Source organism: Sander lucioperca, chromosome 15 (assembly GCF_008315115.2).
Source record: "Sander lucioperca isolate FBNREF2018 chromosome 15, SLUC_FBN_1.2, whole genome shotgun sequence".
Taxonomy (NCBI): Eukaryota; Metazoa; Chordata; class Actinopteri; order Perciformes; family Percidae; genus Sander; species Sander lucioperca.
In genome coordinates, this window is record NC_050187.1 from 21,444,873 (window position 1) to 21,464,486 (window position 19,614).

The 19,614-nt window shown below is 41.3% G+C and overlaps 1 protein-coding gene across 2 annotated transcripts in view; it reads right to left on the reverse strand.

Annotated features, from left to right (window-relative positions):
- The window catches only part of lrmda (leucine rich melanocyte differentiation associated), a 210,261-nt gene that overhangs the window by 11,429 nt on the left and 179,218 nt on the right, over positions 1–19,614 (reverse strand). For both annotated transcript variants that reach the window (XM_031306697.2, XM_031306694.2), the window contains exon 6: positions 16,486–16,570. In XM_031306697.2, coding sequence (XP_031162557.1) covers positions 16,486–16,570 — 85 coding nt within the window. The remainder of the gene's footprint in view (positions 1–16,485; positions 16,571–19,614) is intronic.

Below are 19,614 nucleotides of genomic sequence, written 5' to 3' on the forward strand. Positions count from 1 at the left end.
ACATGCGCACACACACACACACACACACACACAGAAAGCCAACAATGGTTAAAAAATAAGAGGGAAAGAGTGTGTGAGTGGGAGGTGGAGAGTTGAAAGATTTGCTATTGCCACAGGCTGAAAGGCTGTCAGGAGGAGGTTGCGGGGTCGTGGCTCAACCAGCTCTAATCAATACTAGTTTGATTTTGCCACATGATTCTTCTTAAACACATTCTCTATGTTTTTATATTATATTTAATTTAAGTATAGAATAAAATGTAATTAATCATTAGACATGCAATGGATCACATACAGTACCGTATGTATCGGCAACTTTGGTTTACATCTGAAAAATGACAATCCATCACTGTCAGTTCACTAAATGGCTATCATCAAACACTTTAAATTGAGAATGGCATTATTCATTGATGGGTGAATTACAGTTATAACCAGATAAATGCCTATCAGTCTTTGTACTTCCAACTTATGAGGATGAGAAGGAAATTGAATTCTGGGGCACATAAATTTTGACTGAAGAAAGAGATTACCGTTGAGTTGTGTGTGGGGGGTCTAATGAAAAAAAAATGTTGAAATTAATTTCAGTGACATTTATTCCACATAGAGCCAGTTGAGAACACTGGTTACAGTAGCTCTGGATAAGAGGAGGGTTGTTTAAGGCGGGGGACTGAGACAGTTTACAAAGTCCTAAGTCCCCTTAGAGCGCCTTTCTCAAGGCATCCACTATCATCTAGCCAACTCACTGACAACATCTTGCATTAAAAAAAAAAAACCTCTCTCCTGCAAGCACAATAATGACAAGTTAGTTATTTACTGCTAGAGTTATTGAAAGGGTTCATCTACCCTTAAGGGCACATGAAACCACTAATGACGCCAGTAATCATAAGTGCTCATTTTCTCCGTCAACATGTGGATCACAAATCACCACACATGCACACCACACGGCCTGACACTGATCGATTGTGTTCTTCATTACACCCAGGATTTGTAATTAAAAGAAAAGCACAGATAAGTGGTTCAAACCTCTGACCGAAATAGAAAGAAAAAGTGAAAATCGCAATTAGAGGTTTGGCTGTGTTCGGTAATGGTGCCGTTAATAAGAGCGGCTAGTGAGTCACTCAATCAAGGTTTAATCACTGGGACAGGATTCAATAACAAAAGAGCATAATATTAATCACCAGAGAGTGATAACTTCACTGTTCATCTCTTTGACATTGGAGGAAGGGATGAATTAATGATGCTCTCCATCCGAACACATTAAATAATAATTATCAGGCAAAACAGCATGAAAGGGACTGCATAATGAACCCCATTGTCAGGTCAATTACAACCACATAAAACTGTTCAAAGGGAAGTAGCTTGTTACTAGATAGCCATGCAAGAAAGAACAGCAGTGGCTTTATCAGTGGAAGGTGCTGGGTGACCTATTCCCTCTGATATCAGGGCTTAAATTGTTTTTAAGGGGTTGAAATACAGTTTATACTTAGAGGGCACCAAAACTCTGTCGAGCTGAACAAGCCTACTGTAAAGAGCTCGAAGCGTTCAGCGAGGCGTTCAGCGTGGCACACATTGGAAATTGGTAAGCAAAAGATAAATGACGTGACAATGACAGTGTTTTGCCGGCTCTAAAGCAATGTCAGTCGCTAAGTGCCATGTTAACTAAACTCAACCACACAGACAATGATGGACTTCACGCATCAGTGGACAAAATGGCACCTCGCTCCCTGTCAGTGACAATTTCCATCAAATCAAAGATGGCCAGAAAATTTAGCCACGAGAGGAACTGCTGCTTGAGTTTTACACATGCATAAAAACATGCACGGATAATAAAGCATTGTGAAGTGTTTTCTTCCTTCATCACACCATAAAATTGACAATGGTTGTTTCATAAAGCTTTTGCCTTTCACTTGGCACCATGCGCATCAGGTTGTCCTCTAGCTGCTCTGCTTGAGCTAGACATCAATTACCGCATGGCTGCTACCACTCTGAGATACTTTCTTAAACAAACAGCCTGGCACCTCAGCATGACACATATCAATACTAATCTGACGTCTTGTTCCAGAGTCGATCCCCTCAGACCCTGGCTGGCTGCACCTGCCTGACCGGAGTGCCCAGGGTTGGCTGTAGTCCTTCACACTTTCCTACCCTGCAGACATCAAACACTTATTACTCCCCATCCTGGCCCTGCTAACTGACTGGCCTGTCTGGGCCACACGGGGACCCCATTATTAGAGTCATTTCAGTGCCCATCCTGACGCCTGTTAGGCAGTTCTCTACCTGGGGCTCCTGCTCCCTGCCTGCCCGACTGAGTGCCTGGCCAGCCAAACAGTGATTGGACATGACATGGTGACAGAAAACAGGGGAGAAGGGCTATAGAAATAAAAGAACAGAGATGGCAAGAGTGAGGTGGACAGAGATGGGGAGAGAGGAAGGTGGGTATGTTAGCCAGGGCCCTTGTGGCATAGGGTGTGCCCATCAACACGGATGAGCGTTAGCCAAGAGCCGCATGTCACAATGATGGAGGGGCTGGATCACTCACATCAGAGCTTCATCTGACTGGAAGATATCAATCTCCAGGCCTAATCCAATAGGACATGGTAAAATATCCTTTAACATTGCTCTCCGACCCTGCCTTTTGAGTCCCCTGCTTCTGTCTCTCTCGCAGCTGTAAATGTGTGTAACCTTCATTGTTGGACCTCTATCAACCACACTCATTTTCACATCCCATTTCCTCTGTCTCTAGCACTGACAGTCAAATTATGATGGACAAAACAGTACCTTGACACATGGCATTTAGCACGATTTTTCCGCTGTAAGTGGCAAGAAAAAAGGAAAGAAAAAATGTGCAGAACACTACTACATCTGTGCAGCATCAAGATCAGGGATTCTACATTTACAGTATGTCTTGAAACAGGGTACTGAGGAAGTATGGTTTCTTTTAGGTTTATTAGTTGATGCATATGTGAATATACAATGTGTACTCATTAACTAATTCCTGTAACTGCTTCTTACTTGACTTCTCCTTTTGACGTAAGACTTAAAAATCACTTTAATGTGTTCATGTATTTATATTTATTGTATTTACAGCATGTATATACTGTATACTTTATGTTGGCATCATATTGGCTTTAGAACATCTTATCATATATAAGTAAGTACTGCAATTGAAAATGATTGGATTTCCTAACACTGGCACATTTACAGAAAAGTTGATTAATATGTGTGATTCATATAAATATACAAAAATGACTGTTTTTTTTGTAATAGCCTGATGTGCTTACTGGTAAAATGATTTCAAACTGTTCTAAATTATTTACAGAAAAAGTCTATACTTTATAGCAGTAAGCAAGTAACCAACAAATTAATAATTGTTTTTGAAATAAGGTTGAAGTGGTGAAAAATATATTCTGGGTGACATCATATGCTGCTCAAAATTATTGTGTCAAATTACATGCCGTCATTTCCTGCCAGAACTTAAAATAATGAACCCACAGTAGCCAATCAGATACGAGGCTAAGGTGATAGTAGGTTTGTGTTGTGTGTAATATTTCATACCCCTCTGGCCTCCCTGTGCCTCATTCAGACAGATGGCTCCACTGTTACTCTACTTCTCTTAATTAATATGACATATCCCCTGTTCATATGCAGAGAATGAGGGAGGGGACATAGAGATAGAGGTATGAGGGAATGATTAACTGTGGATCTGTCCCTCATTGTGAGAAATGATCTTGCCTCCTCTGTTCTCCCCAGTCCTCCCTCCCACCTCTCTTAATTTCCGTCTCCCTCACTCCCTTCTCTGTGTCTCTCTTTGGCTCAATTCATGTCTTTCTGCGCCCTCCCCTCTTTCTCTTTTGCCCTATCTCTGTCTCCCTCTCTCTTTCCCTCTCCTCTCCTCTCCTCTCCCCCTGACACTCTCGGACTGTCCCCAGCCCCCTGCACATCTCCTGACAGGTAGAATAATAACGCTCGTACATCACTGCCCCGAAAAGTCCAATAACCTAAATCTTCACTTGCCACACACCCCGGGACTCAATTACTTTATTGACATGTAATCTTCATAAGGGGAGAAATATTGAGCATGTAAGGTCAGCCGGTTATGAAGACATATTATCATATTATCTGCATGAGGGTTGTAGGGGCTAGGACCTGACAAAGCTAATTATAATGGTACATGTTTCAGAGCTCAGAGCGTATTATCTGCTTGGCTGCATGGTTGAGCCACAGCTGAGGTATAGAGGAGACGGGGATGAGATTTCAAACCTAATAGGGGCTGGATGTCATCTCAGGGCATGGGAATTAATGAAGCCAAATATTATCGACTGCACATCACAGCACTAAAATCCTTGATTTGCTCATTGTATTTGTCAGGATTACCTCGCCATAATCTAATAGCTAACAGCATATCACAATACAAGCTGACCAAGGAGGCAATTTCCAAAACTGTACAATAACAACAAAAAAATACCATTCCTTCAAGTGTCCTATATAAAGTGCAATAAGATGTTAGTGCTATAGCTTGAGCTGTTCCTCAGCTAAAATGTCACAGTGGGTTAGTGATGGCAGGAAGGACAGATGCCCATGGCTGTGTTATCGCTTCTCTCCCAAGGTTATCTTAATATCATCCTTTCTATTCAGCTATTACAATCTACTGCCTGCTACATCAAGCAAAACAATAACACAGGCAATGGTACAGCATATTCTACAGTAGATGTACCCTTATAAAACAATGCATTCACTCTTTATCATGAGCGTATAATGCAAAGGAGAAAAAATTTAACCAAGCTCATTATTTTAACCAGAAACACATGGACATGGATCAGAGGGCACAAAACAAACAGTTGGCTAGCCCTGAGACATTGCATCTCAGGGTCACAGTGTGCAAACAAAGAATCCCACCGCCAGACATGTGAACATGTTCATTTCACTTAATCCAATTTCATGCCTATGCGCCTATCTCTATCCAACTGTCCAATTCCTTCGCTCACAACTGCTGCTGCAGAGGATGCCTAAAATGGTGTGGAGCGGTTGGCCAGCGATGTCAAAGGTCATGTGTTAACACTTGCTAATGGTGTCAAATGGAGAGACATATTTTAGCTTTCTTTCGAGGGTCTCCAGGCACTCAGCACTCCAAAGAATGGAAATGTTCTATCGATTTACACCAAAATAATTAGTTTTCATTTTCAAGTTCGTTCGTTTTAGTTTCTTAATGACATTTGACTGTACTGAGTCCTGTATTCTTCTGCATTTTTTTCATGAAGCACATATATTATAGCAGTACATAACACTCAAGCACATACTCTCAACAAATACCACATACTGTATACAAATGCACAAAAATTACATCTTTCTGAGCGGATATGATATGATTTGATGGCTACCAATTCTGAAGGTTTAGTTTTGAGTAGTTCTGTCCTGAGGGAGGGGAAGGAAGGAAATAGCCTTTTAAATCACAACAATCTGGGATAAATTCATGTGTTGGACCAAAATGACTCAGTCAATCCAATCATCTTGCGTTGCAGTGACATAACATGCCAGAAACTATCTGCGAATCAAATTATGATGGTGAAATAACTTGTCCGCTCACATCATCATGACAGAGGGACCTGCTCCGTCTGTTTAAAGTGACTTCAGCAAATCAAAGTGACAGATTAAAAGGTTGTTTTGGACTTCTTAGCATTCAGTGACCTTGATCTTTTCATTCTGTTTTAGCTGGAAAGTTGATTCCACTACAAACCATAAAAGACCTGCTACTTCCTGTAACCGAGGCTCCCCTTTATATTTTCAGAGAGATAAAATGCATGTCAGTTCAACAAAATAGCGCTGACAATCATTTCAAGTTGACCTTCTGGACAGGGCAAGACAAGCTGACCCATACGTTTGCGACACTGTGTCTGTGTTTGGTGCAGCTCAAATGTTGTTCATTTAGTTTGATAGTGAGTGTAGAGGTAAATAGAAGCACTGGAATCCCAGTGTATAGGATAATGGCCTTCCCTTTTCTTCACAAGCAGAAAATCCAAACAAGGCTTTCACACAGCCCGATGCAATGAATAGTCTAAATGGCACTTAATGTGAGATATGCTGATACTCTGACAATAGTTTGTGTTCAGACATCACAGCTTACTGTCTCCCAATTGTATATTGATGCCGAGGCAGTTGACAATAAATCAGTGGATTCACCAGTGAGTGAGAAAACAGTTTAGACAATGGCCCAATGGAGCTTACCGTAATTGAGAGATGAGTTTAGCTCTTTCCGCCACAATAGCTTTGGAGCATTGAAGGTACCTGGGAATGAGTGTGTGTGTGTGTGTGTGTGTGTGTGTGTGTGTATGTGTGTGTGTGTGTGTGTGTGTGTGTGTGTGTGTGTGTGTGTGTGTCTGTGTGTGTGTGTGTGTGTGATACCAGCATAATTATTAATGACTATTTATGACTTAAAAACCTCAAACCTCTATAATTGTTCAATGCAACATCTGTCCCATAGAACTTGAAATGATAACTATGTTTTAGACGACAATTACGGTTTATCACAATTTGGGTCTTATTTTCATAGTTTATCCATCCTTATGGATAATAGTAACAATACACACAGCAGGTTAATTGCTAGGATCTGGGAACGTGGCAACTTTGCTACAAAAAAGTCAGACGGAGCAAGAAACATGAGCAGTCAAACTATCACAAAGGTCCTAAAAACCAGGTTAGCTGTTGAACCGCCGAACTGTATGTTGTAAACATCAATCACAGTTTCTAGATCGACTTCATTGTTGACCTACCTACTTGCCTTTATCTTACCTTTAAGATTTCCTGTGCAATACAACATTTCAGGCACAATCAGCTTTGGTTTTACCCCCCTAAAAAAGTGGTTAAGATAATCTGGCTAAACGGTTGCCTTGTTTAAAAGGTGTCTGAATGCCCTGTCACTCAAGATTTTTGCTCCGAGGTGCTGCTGAGTTCCTAGATACCAGCAATTACTTTGGTGAGTACAATGTCAGGAATACTAGCCAAAACTACAAAAGTAAAACTGAGATAATTTTTGAATTTCTGGGGAAAGTTAGGTTGTGATTCTAAAATGTATGTGATTCTGAGAATTTGGAGTTGCCTATTCTTTCAAGACAAATGCGTGCTGTCATTACTATGACGATACACAAGCATCTGCATGTTTGTGTTCATATACTTTACTACATGGATAACCAGGGAAAGTAGTGGTTTTCGCCTTGACTCTACTCGCCTTTTTTGGTTTTCCATTACGAAAAAAAGTACCTGGTACCTGCTAACAGGTACTTTTTTTAGTACCACCTCAGTCAAGGTTCCAAGCGAGCTGAGCCGATACCAAAAGGTGACGTGAAAGCGACAGAGGGGGGTGTCCTGATCAAACCCGCCATTTTAAAATAGTTTAGCCAGCTGTGTTTTTTTTGCTGCCTCCAGCTTCATTTGAAACAAAACGTGTCTTCTGGCTGTGGCAACAACAACACACCTTCGACGTTCTGTGTGTGTGTGTCACGTTAGGTCACGGCAGTTTACAGCGGCGCCGTTATGACGTCCAGCCACGCTGAGGCGGTACTAAAATCTGCAATGGAAAACGGACGCACAGTGAGGCGAGTAGAGTCGAGGCGCGTCGAGCAGGTACCATGTAATGGAAAAACGGCATAACAGGACACCACTTTATGTAGCTGTGTAAATGATCACTGGTGGGCCCCTTTCTTACTACACATTAGTGAATTCTTGGCATGTATAACTCCGTTACCATCATGTCTGACAGAAAAGTTCAGTGATGTAGCACAGCTGTTAAGCCATGCAGAATGTGTTGTCACCCAGCATGATAAACTGTCCACCGAGTGAATTGGATTCTAATTTGTTGGAGCCATTAACCAGACTAGCATTAAGGCATGTTTTCATCCTGAATGATTTCTGTGTGAGATCAGTTACCCTAGACTTACGATCTACAGAAAATATAATTTATTAAAACACCCTGATTAAGATATATGATCCTACATAAACCAACAAGACACATGCATTTAGTATGCATTTAATATGTATCTAATTTTGTTAACTTGCTGTATCATGCAATATAAAATATGTGACATTGTGTATCCGTGTAAACATCCCAGATAATGTACAATAATTAAAAATCTACAAGGACTTATTGATGTCTGATCCTGTCCCCTTTAGCATGACAAGTTGTCCAGCATCTGCCTGCATGTTAGTAGCTATTCATCAGAATGAAGGGTAGTGAGCCCTCTCACACAGACAGACTCTGCCTGCTCACCAAGCAATTTGTTTCAAGGGGTACTGACACAGAAGAAAACTGGTGGACCCAACATCCATCCTGCTGTAAAAATATCCAAAACCATCTGGCAGCTAAACTTCATCTTAAATTACTATGATGGACTCCCACCTTTGGAAACCATAAAGGCTACAAAAACCTGCTCCAACTTCTGACTGAAAGTATGGCAGGAAAGCACAGGCCCTATCTCAGTTGTTCTGAACCACTACTACAAATCATGGTGGGAAAATAATAATGTTCTGCTACTTTACTGAGAATGACCAGTGCAACTGGGAAGTACACCAAAGTCCAAAGCACCAGCGGTGTGTTTTTCCAAGAGAGCTGGGCCTGCTTGGCAGAAACTCATGTCCTTGTCTATTTGTCTGACACATTTGGAGTAGAAGCTAACATATTGCTTCAAACTTGCGTCTGTAAGTTTTAACGGGTGAGTCCAGTTGGGTTTGTATCATCATAAACAACAAAGGTTTGTCTGTAGTGCTCACAGACAGTAAAGATTTAGGAGGCAGCTGAGAAAATGGTTCAAAAATTGTAATCATCATATTTCAGTGCCGATGGATCAAGGAATTCAAAAGTGTGATCGTTCGCTTTCAGGCTCAGTGTGCAAAATGCTTAATCTTCCTTATAAAATTATATAGGTATTCCACAAAAGCTGCAGCATCAGATTCATTTGTAAAGTGACTTTTGATTAAAAACATTCAGATTTTATTTTGATCTGGGAACTCTTTTTGTGATCATAATGACATTGCTTAGATCACTTCAGTCAAAACAACTCCAGCATACTTTAAACTATGAAACATCCCTTATTAAGGCAGAATATCACAGAGAGAAATATTTACTTTTATACCACAGGTAAGATGAACTAACAGACAAATATCTTGAAATGGCTCAGAAGCTGACAGTCCTATATTTTCACTTTAAGTTTTTGCTGTATACGTCCAACATCAGTTTAAGAACTCAAGACACTCAGGAGACTCTTTCAGCTACATCAAAAGGCAAGGTAAAAACAATAGTGTCACTGACATTTCCCCAAACCCAGCACAAACAGAATTATTCACACACTGTGAGCAGAGTGCCATCCGATAACGGTGCGATAATGACACTTGGTGGTAGGCAGCTTTCTCAAAGCAGTTTAGAGCTGGCACGTCAGAGTTCGGCAGTTAAGCCTGTCATGGAAGTTGAGGAGGTTATCCTGGCATTTTAATCTAGCCTGCTTCTGAAGGAGAAAATGTAGAGGTGATTTCCAGGGTAGTAATAACAAGGACATGCTTGCCTCCAAAAATGAGCTCTCATCACTTTGGATGCGGACAGTGCAGTGTTATGTGAAGCTGCGGTGAAGGATTGCAGGCCCGGTTTGCCTCGTCCCCTTTCCCCTCATCAATCTCTATAGGCCGGCTTTAATGGATATTCATGTTGCCGAGCCAATCCACTCCTGGGAGGAATAATATCACATCATCTGACTCACATCAAGGAAATAGAGCCTGTCCTCATACACGGGGAGTAAACACCACTATGATATGCAGCAGGAGCTGCAAAAGAATAGATTGATGTGACTATGACTGACATTTCAGGTTCTTGTTCATTCAATACAGTACAAGTCTGGGTTAGACAGATGTATTATGAAACAGCTTTAACAATTAGTGTCTTAATACTATAAATCACATACACAACAAATACAGGTGCCTACACATGCACACACATACAGTAACATATTACCTTATTACGTATATACTTACACATTGAGGGATAAAAAATGTACGACCAGAGAGTGTAGAAAACAAATGACTTAGTTTGATCTTTTTATTATAATTTTCTATTTGTATTATTTTCTGCTTGTTATTTTTTTCTTCTTTATCATTTTTCCTAAAATGCCATATAACTAAACAGGTATCAGTGTGTATAATACATGAAAAAGCCATGCTTACTGGAAGGGTAAAAAAATATTACAACAAATATGGAGGGTGTATTGCTGAGAACCCAGGAGAGTGCAGCGCCGAGTGCGAACTCTTGAAATCTACGGGACATATTTATTAGCAGTGACTGTGTTGAGAGGGGACCCCAATTAACTGTTACACCACTGAATGACATGTTGGGACAGCTCGCTACAGTACATTCAAGAACAGATGAAGAAAGAGAAACCAGAGATGTTACACTGTAGCAAACCCAAACATTTCAAGCATCAGCGATGTAACTTTCGGAATGAACGCTTTCGTTCCCGGAAATAGCCTGTTCCCAAATAGCTAGCTGTTAGCAAATGACGCATTCACTTTAGATTTGCTAGTGAACGCAACTATGTCATGGCAGGTGTATTGCTCAGGACCGAAAGAAAGTGCAGTCTTGAGTGTGAAGTTACTGGGATGAGCAGTTCTCGAGAAAGCTGCAAGCAGCAATACCAGAGGCCCATTCTAAACAGGCACATTTTGAACGGGCACTGCACTAGTTTTTTTTAATAATACCACAGGGCTATCTGACAGCAAGGTAAAGCAGTGAAAATATTCTGAATATAAAGTACATTTAAACATTTTTTTTTTAAGCGGGTCTTTTTTAAGGTGGCTAAAATACGTTTTTGCTGCTGACCCTGTCCACAGCAGTACAGTGCTTTGCAGTGTCGGTAATCCGTTTCTCCAAACTGGGAACATGCTGACTGCCATCTACTGTACAGGCTGTACTGTGCCTTTCTATTTTACCGGACAAAGTACTTTACAATTTGCCTCTCATTCACCCTATAATGCACACATTCATATACCGATGGTAGTGAGCTGCCATGAAAGTCGCTGTTGGGGTTCAGTGCCTTACTAATGGACACATGGACACACATTTGACATGCGGACAGGAGGAGCCAGGGATCTAACCGTCAATTAAAGGACAATGTATTAAATGTATTAAAGGACGATTCACTCTACCTCCTGAGCCACAGCCATCCCATAAGGATAAGTACCTCATACAACCCCACTTCAAAAAATCCAAACTATCCCTTTAAGTGTACTGCAGTACAGTATTATATATCTCGGCAAAACATCCTAGTAGTGCCTGTGCAGGCAAGTTTGTATGTTCATACAAACAAATAGGACCATGTTTTGTGGTTTTATTTTTTTGTGGCTTTACGTGGAGGAAAAGCTTACAGTGTAATTAGAAGCTAATCAGACACCTCATCAGCTCACAAACTGGCAAACATTGCAAAGAAATAAAACTTGCATGCCGTGACGAGTGCTTGGGAAACATTTTTACGATCTCTATACCCGGGAAGATGGCCATGTCTTTTACAATTCACCTCGAGTGTGGTGCATAGGCTCACTCAACACATGCTAATAGTATATAGCTGGCAGTGAGATCTGTATATATCATTCTCTATGAAATGTTGCATCATCTGTCATTTCTCGATGTTGAACGCACGCATTGTAGTTTATCATGAAAAGTTTACAGAAAGCAGCTCTGCAAAGGGTACTCTGGACCAGTGTGGAGGAAAAGCTTACACTTTGTTCTTTCCATATGCCTCGTTTTAGTTGTGAGGGGGCCAGTGCAAGTCTTTGTGTTTAAGAGTGATGTTTGTCAGGGGACAGATCCTGCTGGTATAATCATTACGAGGTTGAGAGAAATGTCTTACAGAGCACGTACATGTGTCTAATGGGAAACGTCAAAAGGTGCTCTGTCTTTTCTCACCACGTTCCAGAGAGGACATTTCCATACTTAAGCAACATGCCAAGGCAGTCCAAACCAGAATGGGAAGATTATCAGGAGAAAGATGAGGGTTTTATTCTAACTACAGAGTGAGATCAAACAGAAAAAAACAGAATCACTCAAGATAAGCACGGGAAACAACCCGGGAGCAAAGAAACAGATGTATGAGGTAATGTATCAATTACTTTACCAAAACATTCCGTAACCAGCAGCACATGTGTTCACTTTAAATAACAGGACTTTATGAAAGGTTAATACTTTTATTCACAACAGCATCTGATCCATGCAGTTAAAAATCATATAATCAGATCTGGTTATTAAACAAGCAACAATAAACCGACAATAGGGAGCTGTATATTGGTTTTGACGCATTAACATTTTTTAAAGCCGTCAAACTCACTTTTAGTTTTACTAAGTGCGTTGTGCAAAGAACATTAAGTCATCAGTCAAACCAACAACCTTTCCCTTCATAATGACAACAGCTAAGTTTCAACACTAGCAGTTTAGTCATTCATTAGTCATGTATCTCATCCAGATGTCTGGTGGAGGAAAGGCGGGGAGGAGGAGATAGCAGCAGGTGTAGATCTCTCTGAGCCCAGCTGAGCTCTAAAAGGCAGTGCTTAGCACCCACAGCTCCGTCATCTGGCCTCTCCCCTGTCTCCGCCAGCCTTTCGACAGCCCATTCCTCATCATTTACCCCTTTTTGGCAAAGCCCAGAGCCCTTCTAATGGGCCGCTCTGAATGCTTCCAGATGTTTGTTTATTTGTTGTGCAGCAACTATAAAACAGTTTACTCTTAGTTTGGATCTGTTCCCGTTGCTCTGTTGTTGTTGTTTTTTTTGGGGGGGGCTGAGGGAGCGAGGGGAGTGCAGCAGGAGTTACGGTGCAGATCACCCCGACAGCCGACAGCAAACCGCCAAACAAATGTGAGACAACCCATGGGTGTCGTCAGGAAGAAGGTTTTTTTTTTGCTTTGAAGGCTGCTTTTCTCCTGGGATTTTAATAACAGTTGTGCACCATTTAAGATACATACATACAAATTAGCTGGAAGCAGGCCCAGAACAACAAGATTAAAAAGGCCCAGAGCTCATACTGTAAGGCAGATTTCAGGCATTTTTCCTTGTGTGTTTACTCTGCTGGTACAAAGATATCCCTTTCATTTACCGCTGTCACTGCTGAAAGATGGCCTACTCAAATTTATTCTGATACCTGTAAAAAGAAGCCGGCATATCTATTGAAATATAAAGAGGAAATGAAAGGTATTTCATTAAAATCTTCTCTGTGTACATGGATATATCAATCAAGTCAGAAGCATCTTCTATACGTACCTCTGAACTACAGTTATAATTAGATAAAAAATAAACCTGTGAATCACACTTCAAAATGTGTCATCCTAATAAAATGACAAGGTGGTAATAACTAATCCAGCACATTGTTTTACATGTTGAAATGAATCATTATGGTAAGGCACAAGAACATAATATGTCATTGGCTACGGCCTAATAGTATGGTATAGGCCAGTCTTCATGAAGACGCACAGTATTTTAGGCTGGGACTCCATTTTGGACTGTTAGATTTAGAGTTGAGTTGACAGTTGGACCAGTACTGAGAGTTAGAGCCAAGGTGACAGTTAGTGGAGGATCCTCAGGCCCCTCTGCCAGACTACATACTCCACTCCACTCTGTGTCACGCCTTCACCAAGACACACTGGAGCCCCCACCGTCCTCCTTCACTTTGTCTTTTGTCTGTCTCTCTCTCATTTTTGTGTCTTGTCTTCTTTCACTGTTTAACACCAGTCCTTTTCCTCTCACCTCTATCTTTCCCTCTTGTTCTGTCTATCTATCTCTTGTCAGATCTGGTCTATGCAATCTTGATTTAGATTTCACTACCACAACAGCACTGCTTTCCTCCCTCCTCTCCCTCCCTGCTCTTCACCTCACTGCCTTGTTTTGCTCCGTCTCCTCCAGGTTGACTCCTCCACCAACCAAGACAGGAGCTTATCCTGGAGTTCTGTCCTTGGTTTCCACCCCTCTCTCCCTGGGCAGTGACCTGCCAGCGCTGCCCTCCTTTGGGAGCTCCTGGATGCTGTAATTACCTCTGGCACCCAGGCTCTGGGGCTTCCACACAGGTGACACGGTGAAAGGGGTGGGTTCAGGGGTTTGAAAGGAGGAAAGGGAGGTTCTTTCTAAGCAGGGACAGGGCAATGTCAGAAGTGTTACTGATCTGCATGCAGGAGTCAGGATAAAACGATACAGCCTCCCTTGTACCCCCATTAAAAAAGGCAACTTCATTACCCCTTAAAAAACTACTGTCACAATCACAAACTATATAATGTGTACTTCATCTGCTTACTAAGGTTGTAAAGATTTAGTAAATCCATGGTGTGTTTCTATATATTGTTAAATGTCATAATAGAGTGTATTTTTAATACGGCAAAGTGTCTTTCATCTCATGTACTGAGTACGGTTTCTCTGCATTATAGCACAAAACAAAGGCAGAATAGCAAAAACAGGATGTATGTCCTGTTTAGATTACCAGAGCACTGTACTTTTTCAACAGATTTTGAACAAATCATGCAGTACATTTTTTTAATTCACCATACATATTGAAATGAGAGCGTTGCATTGAACTGCATAAAATTGCTCAGCATATTGTTTCGCTATTCTTTATATCCTGAAATTAACTCAGTAAACGCTCAGTTGAATGGAATTACTGTCTGGAAAGCACTGCTTTGCCACAGCTTTGTTCTCTCCCTGTGACGGTCTCCAACGCATTAAGAAAACTCAGGCATGTTTAAAAAGTGTAAATAAAAGAAAAAAACACAACAAAGAGCTGGGGTAGGGGGTGGAGGTAGGGACATGAAGACGAGGTGAAGGGCGAAGATGAGGGGTGTGTTATCTAACACTGCAGCGCTGCGTCATAAAAAATAACAAATGGAGACTGTCACTGCTGCTCAAATCTTAGACGGAGGGGAAAATATTTCATGTCGGATCCTCTCACCTTTAAATGGACTGTTCTTCGCCAGGTCTGATTTTGACAATGCACAGGGCTCTTCCTGTCCTAACATCCGGGGAGAGCTGCCACCATGCACGCTTTGATGACATAGACTGTTGACCTGTTGTGCTACCATACTGGTGGTCAGTCCATTACAAGTGTTTTGCATTGTGAAGACAGTGATGAATGTCTCAGGCATAAGAGATGAGTACAACCTCAGCTGAGAATCTGCTACAAACGCAGGAGGTGGCCTGCACAATTCATTTAGAACAGGGGTGGCCAACCAGTTAAGTATGAAGAGCCACAAAAAAGAAAAAAAAAACGCACCATAGCAAAAAGCCACACAACACATGCACGTCCACACTACAACAGCAACAGTGTCTTCCAGATCTAATGGCAGTCATAATACATAGCAGTTTTCATAGTTTTTTTTCTAACTTAGATTGACTCAGTGAGAAACCTGACAGTCTTTGTTATCCACAATTGTGTTGTTTTGTGGCAATTGTGGCCACTCGAAGCAACTCTCTCACTCATTTGTCACTAAAGGGTCTTTCAAACAATCGGATTCAGCAGTGAAAGGGTTAATGAGAAAGGTGATCTGTGGCTGCTGTTTTTCCTCAGGTTGCAGAATCTGTCCTCAAAACTGCTGCATTATTTTCCATTTTAAAATAATTGGCAAATGTATTGGCAGTATTGGCAGATGCATTCAAATGTGTTTTTTTTGACTTACCTAAAATACTGTATGTTTCAAAAAAGTTAAAAACAAAAATCAAAAAAATCAACCAATTAGACAGCCCCCAGCCACACAGTAAGAGCCTCACAGGAGCTGGCAAAGAGCCGCATACGGCTCAAGAGCCACAGGTTCGCCACCCCTGATTTAGAACATTGCATCTTTTTAATTAAAGCTATAGTGCATAGTTTCTTTCGCCCCCATGAGGAATTCTAAGTAATGACAATAAAACTGTTGCCACGTCCACATGATACAAGCCTACGTGATCGCGCCCCCACCCCTCCTCCACGCAGTTGCTAGTAGCCAAGGAGGACACGAAGGATTAAAAAAGCATGATGGACTCTTCAGAAGAGGTTATTATCTTCACTTTAGTTTCTGTGCGGGAAAGTCACCGGAGGACACCAGTTTCTGAACATAGCTGTACTCAATATGAGGCCTAATCAATGTCTGGTATCAACAGACCAAGGATGCTTCTTCTTGTGTATGTGCTGTGTGCTCCCACGTATACATTCAGATCAGAGTTAACCTAGATTACTCCAACTATTTATTCCCACTATCAACACATCACACAGATGAGATGAGATCAATAAGAATAGATAACATAACTTCAACTCAGTCTCAAGGCCAATGGATTCCCACTCTTGGTAGCTGTTAGGGTTATGACTTGTATTTACATAATACGTGGGCCTAGGTTTTGATTGAATGTATGATAATATATAGTGTTGCTTCTTGTTTACTTTGAAGAATATCTCTACAGATGTATGTACAAACCACTTAACTGAAAAGGTTATGGTTCTTTCTTTTTTCCTTACCTTTGTGGTTCTTGGCATCTCTGGATCCTTGGGGTAGAGGAGTGTAGGGCAGTGGGTGACTCTCAGATCCAGCCTCATTAGTTGGCTAGGAGAAAAAAGACACACAAATAGAATTCATATTTCGAAGAAAGAAATGTTTAAAAGTATCACTGTAGCTGCCTGTGAGTGTCATAAATCCTTAAGGATTGGTACAGGAAATGTTGGAAACACTGCTCTGGTTTTATGACATAATGTGGCAGGTCATGTTTTATTACTTCTTGCGTGTTGTGGAGCTTCACTCCTGTCTTTGATGATCTGATCTACGACCTGGTTAGGGAGGAGAGGTCTTAACCTTCACTCAGCCATGACCTCTTGCAGTGGTCAACTAAAGGGTAGATGTCACTCACTCTGAGCAGCCAAATGTAGCATGAATATGTGAGGGTAGTACTATCTACAGAGAGGAAATGCAATGTGCATTTATATATAAATAAATAAATGTTATTCTGGCTACCTTATTTAATGCCACAATTGAAATGTGAGGTTAATATGTGCAAAAATCCCTGGTTGTGAAAACAGAAAGAGCTTCGATTGTGAGCTAAGTCAGAGGTTCAGGCTAAAAGTGTGACAAATGCTGCTTTTAAGACAAAGAGAAAACAGAGGCTTGAATCTCAGAGCATGTTCCCAAACAGGTCAAGAGTTTCTTGTGTTGTTGTTCTTTCATGCACTTTCAAGGTCCAAAACATCCTCTTCCTTCCCTTAGCCTTTTAGCAAGCAGAGCAGGCAGTTTATCATGACACAGCGATATCCGATGCCTTTGCAGAAATACTTTCCTTTCCTGCAGGAAGGAATTCACTGGGTCTTTAATCATAGCAAGAGACTCAACTGACAAATACATATTAGAGATGGTTTGGAGCTGCATTTTTCCCCCTTTTATTGTTGTTCCTCTACATGCCCATGCATAACCCTGAGAAATGGAATGGCCTGCACTGTTAAATGGAACCATATTCTTCATGGGTAAAAAGAGCACTGTGAATTGAAAACGATCACATTATGTGCTTTCAGATAGCATCTCTGAAAGGCATTAAGGTCTGGCCAGCATGTGTGTCACATTGCACCAACTAGAAAAATGGAAAAATAAGCCTATTTTGAGACCTTACTACATATATGCTGGCGGATCATGCTTTTGAAAGAAACGGCTTGGAATAGAAATATTGTTTTGACAGCAGACCTGCTGCCTCTGGAGTGGCTGAAACCTGTTTAGAAATATCACCGATCACTCACTGCTTGTACACTGTACTTGTATGGAATGTGTAATGCAAGAAGTAAAACAACCCAAAATAAGAACATACTGTGCTCTGTAAAAAAACAACACATCCCATTTGAGGAAAAACAATCAGGTATTCATACTCAGTTAGGTTTTTAACTTTCAGCACCAGCAGAATGGATATTGGAATAGGACAGAGAGATCCTGAACCAAAATTACTACCACCCATTCTATCTGCAAATCTGTCTCTTTATTGCTCTAATTTTGCATTTTGCTATTTAATTTTGAGGGTATACTTAATATTGGCTGTCATAATGAACATTATGAGCTAACAGAGCACCACATGCATTAAGACAGGAATTGTGAGCCCTCTCTATTTGATCTACCTCCATGCTCTTCTGAGCCACCGTGGAGTTGTGCCTCTGCTTGCCTCATTTCCTGGCCTGCTTAAAAGATCACAAGCCTGGGCCTCTTCTAGCCACCTTGGCCCCAAAAAGCCCCTCCTAATCCTGCTGCTTGCTCACAATTAATCTTCCTAGTTGCCACATTATTAACAGCACCACCCACAGACTATGTTAGGGGGTCGCTGCAGAAGAAGAAGGAGAGGGAGGACTGCTGGGGTTAGCTGGATACTGGATAAAGCCTTGGGCTGGTTTTGGTCCTATGGGATGTCAGTCACCTTGATTTCAGTATCACCACCCACCCAGTCCCCGTTCTATGCATGACACCACAACTTCACCTCCTCAGTATCATGCCTGCTGATCAAACACCCAACCCATTCAACATCTGTGGTTGTCACTTCCCGTCCTATCCAGCACAACCATTTTAGCCCACCCACAGAACATCAGTCAGCCAGCTTTCCCATGTCCTGATCCTCCTTTTTCTCCTCTCAGACCTTCCTCCGTGCCCCTCCACATCTGCACTCTTTTAATTTAGTGAATGACCTGTCCAGAGTATGAGAAGTCAGCAATGTTTATAATGAGAAAGCATGTGGAACAAATGAAGGAGACATTTCTCTTTTGTAATTGCTTTAAGGAGGACTGATGGATTGATGACTGAAATTTTTATATATTATATACAAACAGGTTATACAGACAGGCTATAACAAGCACTAGTCTTCGCAAATCTATGTGATGTTGTTGACACTGAATTGTCATAATAAACAGTCCTACAAGACTCTATAATAAAATTAATAAAATCCAAAGATTGACATAAAAATGATTGACATTTAGCTATTTTTTAACTACTATATGACATTGCATAATTACTCCTCAGACAAAAATACAAAAATAAAAGCTAGTGATCGTCATATGATGTACTCACACATCACATTCCTTTCATGTTTTCAAAACAAGTGCTTCATCTATGCTCCTACTCTCTTTATTCCCCCTTTTCTGTAGCCTCTCTTTCTTTCCCTGTCTCCCTCTCTTGTTTTGTCTAGTTTTACCTACACTGAACAGAGGGAGGTGCTGCTGTGTCGTGTATTTAAGATGCTCCTGGACCCCCTTTTCCGCTCTCTCTCCCTCTCTCTCAGTCTCTCTGCTGTCCAGATTAGTCTGCTCATCAAGCTGAGCATTGTTTTAATTTGCTGGGCCCGGGGCATATGCTGAGTGTTCACATCATTATTGTCTCCGTGCAATGTGAGTTATCACCACAGCTTATGATAATGCGGCACAAATTTACAGGCTGGGGAGCACCATGGATTCTGTGATAATAAAGGGTGGACAGAGGGGAGTGGAAATAGGGAGAGAGAAATGAAGAAAGTGTGAGTGTGTGCGTGTGTGAGAGAGAAAGAGAGAGAGAGAGAGAGAGAGAGAGAGAGAGAGAGAGAGAGAGAGAGAAGGGTGGTGGCAGTGAGAGGAAGCGCTGTTGGATGTCATTATGAA